General features: G+C 47.9%; 1 protein-coding gene across 1 annotated transcript; it reads right to left on the minus strand.

Moving 5' to 3' along the window:
* On the minus strand, window positions 1–7,640 carry mif (macrophage migration inhibitory factor). The gene is made up of 3 exons (XM_033043475.1): window positions 7,451–7,640; window positions 1,508–1,680; window positions 1–209 (listed from the first exon to the last, which is right to left on the minus strand). The coding sequence occupies exons 1-3, from the start codon at window positions 7,556–7,558 to the stop codon at window positions 143–145; spliced, it is 348 nt and encodes a 115-aa protein (XP_032899366.1). The 5' UTR covers window positions 7,559–7,640; the 3' UTR covers window positions 1–142.
* Between the last annotated feature and the right edge of the window lie 1,351 nt (window positions 7,641–8,991).

The raw sequence follows: 8,991 nt of genomic DNA on the forward strand, positions 1-8,991 counted from the left end.
ACAATTGCTGAATTTAAATTTATTGTTAATATAAATTAATGACATGATGTAGAGAATCTCACGGCAGCCCGTGAGCTATTAGTACTACACAACTAACAAAACTATTACAGGAACTATCACGGGGGTTGGTTTGCATCACAACCTAGGCAAAGGTGGTTTTATTCCAACCAACATCACAAGCATCGAGGTTTTGGAAGACGATGTACATCCTGTAAACCAGACAAAGAAAAAATTAGAAAACATCCCAGACAAGAATGCCTCCACAACTAAAGCAGGGTGGGATCAAAAATTAAATCTGGTGCTGCCTGTACAGAGTTTGTACACTCTCCCAGTGACCGCGTGGATTTTCTCCGAGATCTTCGGTTTCCTCCCATACTTCAAAGACGTACAGGTATATACGTAAATTGGCTTGGTATAAATGTAATTTGTCCCTTGTGTGGTAGAATAGCGATAATGTGCAGGGATCGCTGGTCGGTGCGGACTTGGTGGGCTGAAGGGCCTGTTTCCACGCTGTATCTCTCAACTAAACTCAATAAACTAAGATATGCTATTTGCTACCACTTTCCAAACCACAGCACCACCCCTGCCCTGTCCCCTGCATTCCCCATGACCAACAGGGCTATTTCCTTGAAGCCATGGCTGATCCTTAAACCTTTTAATTGTGATGGGTTTTCTGCTATTTTGAGATGATTAACTGGACTGAAAGTAAGCATGCAGGTACAGCAGGCAGTGAAAAGAAAGCGAATGGCATGTTGGCCTTCATAACAAGAGGAGTTGAGTATAGGAGAAAAGAGGTCCTGCAGTTGTACAGGGCCCTAGTGAGACCACACCTGGTGTATTGTGTGCAGTTTTGGTCTCCAAATTTGAGGAAGGACATTCTTGCTATTGAGGGAGTGCAGTGTAGGTTCACGAGGTTAATTCCTGGGATGGCGGGACTGTCATATTTTGATAGAATGGAGTGGCTGGGCTTTTATACTTAGGATGAGAGGGGATCTTATTGAAACATAAGAGATTATTAAAGGTTTGGACACGCTAGAGATAGGAAACATGTTCCCGATGTTGGGAGAGTCCATAACCAGGGGCCACAGTTTAAGAATAAGGGGTAAGCCATTTAGAACCGAGATGAGGAAAAACCTTTTCACAAAGAGTTGTAAATTTGTGCAATTCTCTGCCTCGGAAGGCAGTGGAGGCCAAATCTCTGGAGGCTTTCAAGAGAGTTAGATAGAGCTCTTAAAGATAGCAGTGTCAAGGGATATGGGGAGAAGATTGGAACAGGCTATTGATTGTGGATGATCAGCCATGATCACAGTGAATAGTGAGCTGGCTTGAAGGGCCGAATGGCCTACTCCGGCACCTATTGTCTATTGGACTGAAAGCAGAACTCTCGACTAGTGCGCGCTCAGGAAGCTGCAGATATTCTCCCAGATTCAGTGCAAGGAATAACCGTTCAGTGAGGAGAAACTCGCTGCCACATTCAGTCTCATCCAACCCATGCAAAGAGCCTTACCTTTTGGGAGAAATGTGCAGGTGTTTGTTCACCAGGTCGAACAGCAGGGGCGTGTATTGTTTGTTCTGCTTGGCACCAATTTTGCCAATGCTGGAGAGAGTGGCAAGAGCGCAGGGCTCCGTGGATCCGCCAAAGTGCATTATCTGGTCGGGCACAATGTGCACTGCTATGTACTGCAAAACACACAGAGCACATTGTGACTTCCAAGCTCTCAGCTCACGCAACTGCAGTACAGTGAGAGCCCACAGGACAAGGGCATTTCCACAGTAAGATGCATCAACACGATCCAGAGGAAAACCTGCCATGAGCCCCATTTCTTCCTGGACCCCCGGCATGACCTCGGATCATTCGATCATGGACACTGATCTCACTCCTGTCACGCTCCCCCTCCCCAATTATACTGACCACTTCTAACCCTATAGCTGTCTCGTCCCACACTCACACCCTATATTGATCATCACCTTCATCTCCCACCCTGGTCTCCTGCTCCACACTGAACCACACTGCCTTGCCCCGTTAGCTGAGCTTGACAATGCCAATGTCCCCACAGGCATTTAAACTGCAGACTCTAACCCATGCACAGCCCTGGCAGCATAGAGGCAATGCTCTGGGATGGAGGAAGAAGGAAAGTTCATTAGGTAGACCACTGCAGACCATTCAGCCCCTTAACTCTGTCCTCGTGTTCAATGTGCATGCACGACTATCTTGACTTGCCTATCTTGGCTCCATGGGCGCAGATCTTTGTCTCACCAAAAGTTATCTTTCCGTACAGAATTTATCAACTCACCATTCTGGAATTTCAGCACCTTTCTTTGGGAATGAGAAAGTTCCCGCAGGTTAATCATGTGCAGATATTTCCACCCACTGTGTAGGTAACCACACCAAAATAAGCAGTCAGAATCACGACTGAGATGACACACAATTTCTTCACAGACAGAGCAGTAAACCCTTGAAATTTACCATCCTAAAGGGCTTTGAGAACGAGGGAGAAATCGGTAGAATTTTTGATAGTAAGGAATTAGGATTATTGCTGGAAAATGGCAATGAGGTCAAAGATGTGCTCTTTTTGAATGATGATGATGTGGATATGAGGGGCCCAAATGACCTACTGCTACTTCTGTTCATATATTCTCACTTCGGGTGATGTGAGAATGCATGTTTTATCATTCAGGGCTTTAGCCATGCGCTGCTGCAGTGCTGCAACAGTGGGGAGGAGTGGCAGGGCCCTGCATTGGCACAACATCACCACCAATCAGACTGCACATCTGTGGTATCGGCATGGATTGGATGTAACTAGACAGCTGTGGCCGGTGACAGACAAGGGGAAGTCAAGCAGCCGCTCCCAGCATTCAGCCAAGGATAATCAGCTGCTCCCTGAAGTAGGTCAGGCACTGCACCACATCCGAAGCACAAGTGAAGCACTGTATTTCTACAGCAAACAAGATGCATGCGTGGGACTGGTCACTGTTCAGATTCAGAGGAATTTATTGGCAAATGCATCAGGGTGCAAGGAAATTCCTTGTTCACAATGAATCTCACAGAGTAAACAGTATACACGCAGTAATGATAAAGCAAGAAATACGAGTACAAAACAGCAAGATAGCGCAAGATTGTAGTGCCAAAAATATTCAAGTATAATGAAGAATAACCAAATGAGGTAGAGGTACGTGGCTGCATCTGCAGGAAGGGCATGTTTTTTTCAGGAGGTCAATAGGAGGGGGAAGAAACTGTTCTTAAATTTGGACATCTGAGTTTGCAAATTCCTGTATCTCTTCCAAAATGGTACAAGTGAGCAAGGAGAACATATGGTGCACTTGTTGAAATGGGAGGTGGTGGAAGGAGGAGTGTGTAGATGAAGCTAGGCAGTCTTTGATGTATCAGGCAGCTTCTATCCCAATGCATCTGGGATAGATTTTGCTCATGGCAGGAAGGGGCACAACGAGGAGCACAGATTTTCCCTGGGTTTGTCCATTGGGGTTTATTCAGTTGATCTGTGATATTCCAAGCCAAGCAAGTCAGAGTCTGCACCAGGGGAACATCAACCAACAACAGGCAAAAAGCCCTGGTGTAAAATGGGATGATAGTAACATGGACCTTTGCGGGCAGGTCCCTTTAAAGCCAGCATCTCTCAGATCTGCCTTCTCACAATGAACACTGTGTACATCTGTACCAGTGGTGGAATTCGTTCCCCGCTCACGTAGATCCCCTCAGAGAGAGAGTCCAGGACAAGGCCAGGAGAGATGCCGGCCGAGTCTGCTGCAAGATGTTCATGGGCTATCGCGTCAGACAGGAGAAACCAACATACCCAGTGACATTATCGATACTCCCAGCAGAATTAACCTGCGTCCATCAGTTAACATCCACACCTGCTGCACGGCCTGCAACATCCACAGAGCACACTGGGGGCATCCCTAGATCCACAGGCATTTCAGTGGAACTATTATAGTTACTTGCGTCTTTCAGGGAAACTATTTCTTACACTACACAGCACTACACATTGGGAACCATTGACATTTTAACTCCCCATCCAACTCTGATCAGAGATCTGTGGCCTCTTGTACGCTCACAGTGAGACCCCATACAAGCTTAAGAAATGGCACCCTGTCTTCCATCTGGGCAGCTTGCAGACTCATGGAATCAGTAATGAGCTCTGCAACTTAAAGTAACAATGTCTTAGTCTGTATCAGCTGTCCATCTGCCAGATTAGCTCAGCTCATTTTGTTTATCACTCTGGGAGCGGAATGCCCAAGCTGTCCTGCTGGCCAAGTCTTTTGTTCTGCATTTCACAAAGCCTACATTCTATTATCTACGTTCTAACAACCGAGTATCCTGACTGGCCTGGTGCAGCAACTCCAACGCACAGGAACACAAAAGGCTGCAGATTGGTTGTCCAATTCCTCTTCTCACTGCTACCACCGTGCAGATGGTACAGAAGCTTTAAGTCCCACACCACCAGGTTTGGGAATGGCTACATTCCTACAACTATCAGGTTCTTGGACCAACCTGCACAACCTTAAGGTTGACAGAAAATGCTGGAGTAACTCAGTAGGACAGGCAGCATCTCTGGAGAGAAGGAATGGGTGACGTTTCGGGTCGAGATCCTTCTTCAGGCTGCACATCGACAAAAACCTGGACCCACTGCAGTTCGCGTACCGCCACAACAGATCAACGGTGGATGCGATCTCGCTGGCCCTCCACTCCGCACTGGACCACTTGGACAACAAAAGCTCATATGTCAGGCTGTTATTCATTGATTACAGCTCGGCATTTAACACAATCGTCCCCTCCAAACTGGTTACCAAACTCGCAGAACTGGGTCTCTGCGCATCCCTCTGCAACTGGATCCTCGACTTCCTCGTCCACAGACCACAGTCTGTTCGTATTGGTGAAAATGTGTCAGCCTCAATAACAATCAGCACGAGAGGACCTCAAGGCTGCGTGCCCAGCCCCCTGCTGTACTCACTCTATACCCATGACTGCGTAGCGAACCACAGTGCGAACTCCATCATCAAGTTCGCTGACGACATTTGTGGGGCGTATCACTGATGGGGACGAGTCAGAGTACAGAAGAGAGATCGAGCAACTGTCCATATGGTGCCAGCGCAATAACCTGGCCCTCAACACCAGCAAAACCAAGGAACTGATTGAGGACTTTGGAAGGAGTAGGAGGGGGACCCACAGCCCCATTTATATCAACGGGTCGATGGTTGAAAGGGTCAAGAACTTCAAATTCCTGGGCGGGCACATCTCTGAAGATCTTTCCTGGTCCGAGAACACTAACGCAATTATCAAAAAAGCTCATCAGCGCCTCTACTTCCTGAGAAGATTACGGAGAGTCGGATTGTCAAGGAAGACTCTCTCTAACTTCTACAGGTGCACAGTCGAGAGCATGCTGACCGGTTGCATCGTGGCTTGGTTTGGCAATTTGAGCGCCCTGGAGAGGAAAAGACTACAAAAAGTAGTAAACACTGCCCAGTCCATCATCGGCTCTGACCTTCCTTCCATCGAGGGGATTTATCGCAGTCGCTGCCTCAAAAAGGCTGGCAGTATCATCAAAGACCCACACCATCCTGGCCACACAGTCATCTCCCTGCTACCTTCAGGTAGAAGGTACAGGAGCCTGAAGACTGCAACAACCAGGTTCAGGAATAGCTACTTCCCCTCAGCCATCAGGCTATTAAACCTGGCTCGGACAAAACTCTGATTATTAGCAACCACTTTCTGTTATTTGCACTACCAGTTTATTTATTCATGTGTGTATATATTTATATCATGGTATATGGACACATTTATCTGTTTTGTAGTAAATGCCTACTATTTTCTGTGTGCTTAAGCAAAGCAAGATTTTCATTGTCCTATACAGGGACACATGACAATAAACTCACTTGAACTTGAACATCCTTAATCCTACCTCGCTAATGGAACACCGCAGATCAACTCTTGCTTGTTTTTTCTAAGAGTGTTCTATACTAATTTCTTATTTATGCACTTTTTCTCTTTCAGTGTCTTACATACTTGCACTTTGCGTTATTCCCTTTATCACATATCTGTACGATGTGGACAGCTTGATTGTAATCATGTATAGTTTTTTCACTGACTGGATAGCATGCAACAAAATGCTTATAATGTACATCGGTACACGTGACAATAAACTAAACTAAGTGACACTGCGACCAAGATTTTCTTTGTACCTGGACCTCACCGTCCTTGCGCGTACAAAAATAAACTCAACGACTCAACCCTCCAACTGTTCTCAATCATTCATTGACCTGATAACCTGGTTTATAAGGTCATAGGAATAATGAGTAGAATTAGGCCATTTGGCCCATCAAGTTTACTCCGCCATTCAATCATGGCTAATCTATCTTTCCCTCCTAACCCCATTCTCCTGCCTTCTTCCCATAACCTCCGACACCTGTACTAATCAAGAATCTATCTATCTCTGCCCCTGACTTGGCCTTCACAGCCATCTGTGGCAAATAATTCCAGATTCACCACCTTGGGACTAAAGATCATTGCCAGTTTTTACTCTATCCGAGACATCTCCCCTCCCCTATATTCCATACAGTTTTTAGAAGCTTCTTTTGTCTCCTGTTCAGTTCTGACAAAGGGTTTCAACGTGAAACATTCGCTCTGTTTCTGCTTCCATAGACAGCAAGGCCTTGCTGCTAAGTAATTCCAGCATTTTCCACTTTGGTTTTGGATTTCCAACATCTGCAGTTATAAAAAAAATTGCTCCCCAGTGGGTGTCTGGCAAAGCCCAAAAGTATTCTTCCTAGAAATTTGGGAAATGGCTAATCAGTTTAAACACCTGGTGAAGGGAGGGGCTGATATTCTCAGGGACATCGGGAAACACAAACATGCTGGCAAAAGTGTGCAAGTGAAACTTTATCACCCTACTTCACCCCTCATTCCTGCAACAACCCTCACACATTCAGTCATTACATTTCTCACCCGCCCACAATCAACCAAACACCTTACAATGCTTTTGTCCACCCAACTCACTCCAACTTTCAAACCATGGTCTCCTTCACCCTGCACCATCTCACCCTCCATACCCTAACCTTACACACTACACACTCCCCTACACTTCCTCCCCCCTCGCTAAATTCCATCACCCTCCACCTCCCTATTCCCCCTCTGCTGACCGCCCTCCACCACCCTTTGTTCTATCAAACTTTCCTTCCTACTCTCAACCCAGGTCCTCCATCCTACTTCCCCCTCCTTCGCTCAATCCTACGTCCCCCCCTCCCTCACCCCACCCATTCCCCTCACCCAGCCCCCCTCCTTCTCTCTCCCTCCACCCCACCCATTTCCCTCCAATCCCCATACCACGCTCACTCCCGTTAGCCCGCCCGCCCAACCCACGGATTCAGTCACTGCGCTGAACTGAAGGCGGCCGAGGAGGGAGGGTAACTGCGGCACCGGCCTCTACCTGCTTACCTCTTGCGGTTTGCCCAGCTCTTTGGACAGTAGACTGGTGAGCTGCTCTCCCAGCACGTCCGGGATGTTGGAGCGACTCAGATTCGTGTTGAGGACAAAAGTCGGCATCTCCGCTGCAGCTCCACTCGATGAGACTGCGGCAGCACGTGGCTCAGCGCTCCTCCCACCGTTAGAGGGCGCGGTGCCTGGAGGACCATGTCTCCTCCCACCGTCAGAGGGCGCGGTGTCTGGAGGACCAAGTCTCCTCCCACCGTCAGAGGGCGCGGTGCCTGGAGGACCAAGTCTCCCCCCCACCGTTAGATGGCGCGGTGTCTGGAGGACCAAGTCTCCTCCCACCGTCAGAGGGCGCGGTGCCTGGAGGACCAAGTCTCCTCCTACCGTCAGAGGGCGCGGTGCCTGGAGGACCAAGTCTCCCCCCCACCGTTAGATGGCGCGGTGTCTGGAGGACCAAGTCTCCTCCCACCGTCAGAGGCGCGGTGCCTGGAGGACCAAGTCTCCCCCCCCCACCGTTAGAGGGCGCGGTGTCTGGAGGACCAAGTGCAGTTGCTGGTTTATCAACAATACACCAAGTGCTGCAGAAACAACCAAAGATCCCATAGCGGGACCTGTTGGTAACAACGGGTCAGGCTGCATCTCAGGAGAACATGGCTAGGTGACGTTTCGGGTCGGGATGTTTTCTTCAGACAGTTTCAATTGTAACACACACCCCCTTCATAAAAAAATGTTTACATTTAAATAATTTGTTGGACATAACAGTTCTGTTCGTTCAATTCTGTGTATTCAGTTTGTTTACTGTTTTTTCATGTTATCTGGATCACTGTACCTGGCTGGTGGTTTTATGTCCTTTCTACTTGTGATTTTGGTATTTATGTCCGCTTCGTCTTTTAACTAATTTCTCTTGACATCTGGTGACATTGTGTGTTTTGTGGCATTGTTGGTGGCTAGAAGAGGCAGGACAAAGCCTGGGAAGTAATAGGTAGATGCAGATTTTGACAGCCAGATGGTTGGACACGGGCCAGAGTGGAAAAAGACAGGCAATGTGAGACAGAATTATTGAAGGGTTGCGAATTGTGAGGCTAAAGGAAGAAATGTAGGTGGAAGGGAGAGGGGAGAATTAGGTTCGAGTCCAAGTGGGGCACAGGGGAGAGGGAATAGGAAAAGAAAGGGGGAGGGGGGAGTTTGGTTAGTTACCTAAAATTGGAGAATTCAATGTTAATACTATTGGGTTGTAAGCTGCCCAAGCAGAATGTGAGGTGCTGTTTCTCCAGTTTGCATGTGGCCTCACTCTGGCAATGGAGGCAGCCCAGGACAGAAAAGTCAGTATGGGAATGTGAAGGGGAGTTAACAACTGGGAGATCTAGTAGGTGTTTGGTGAACTTGCAAAACGCAAGTGTTTGGTGAAACGGTCGCTCCGATGTGCAGGATGCCACATCGGGAATAGTGGAATGGGAGATGGGATAGAGGAGGTGCTTGTGAACATCTGCCTCAGCTGGAAGGGCTACTGAGGTCCCAGGATGGATGCGTCGGGGGAGGTATAAGGA

This window comes from Amblyraja radiata, chromosome 25 (assembly GCF_010909765.2).
Source record: "Amblyraja radiata isolate CabotCenter1 chromosome 25, sAmbRad1.1.pri, whole genome shotgun sequence".
Classification (NCBI taxonomy): Eukaryota; Metazoa; Chordata; class Chondrichthyes; order Rajiformes; family Rajidae; genus Amblyraja; species Amblyraja radiata.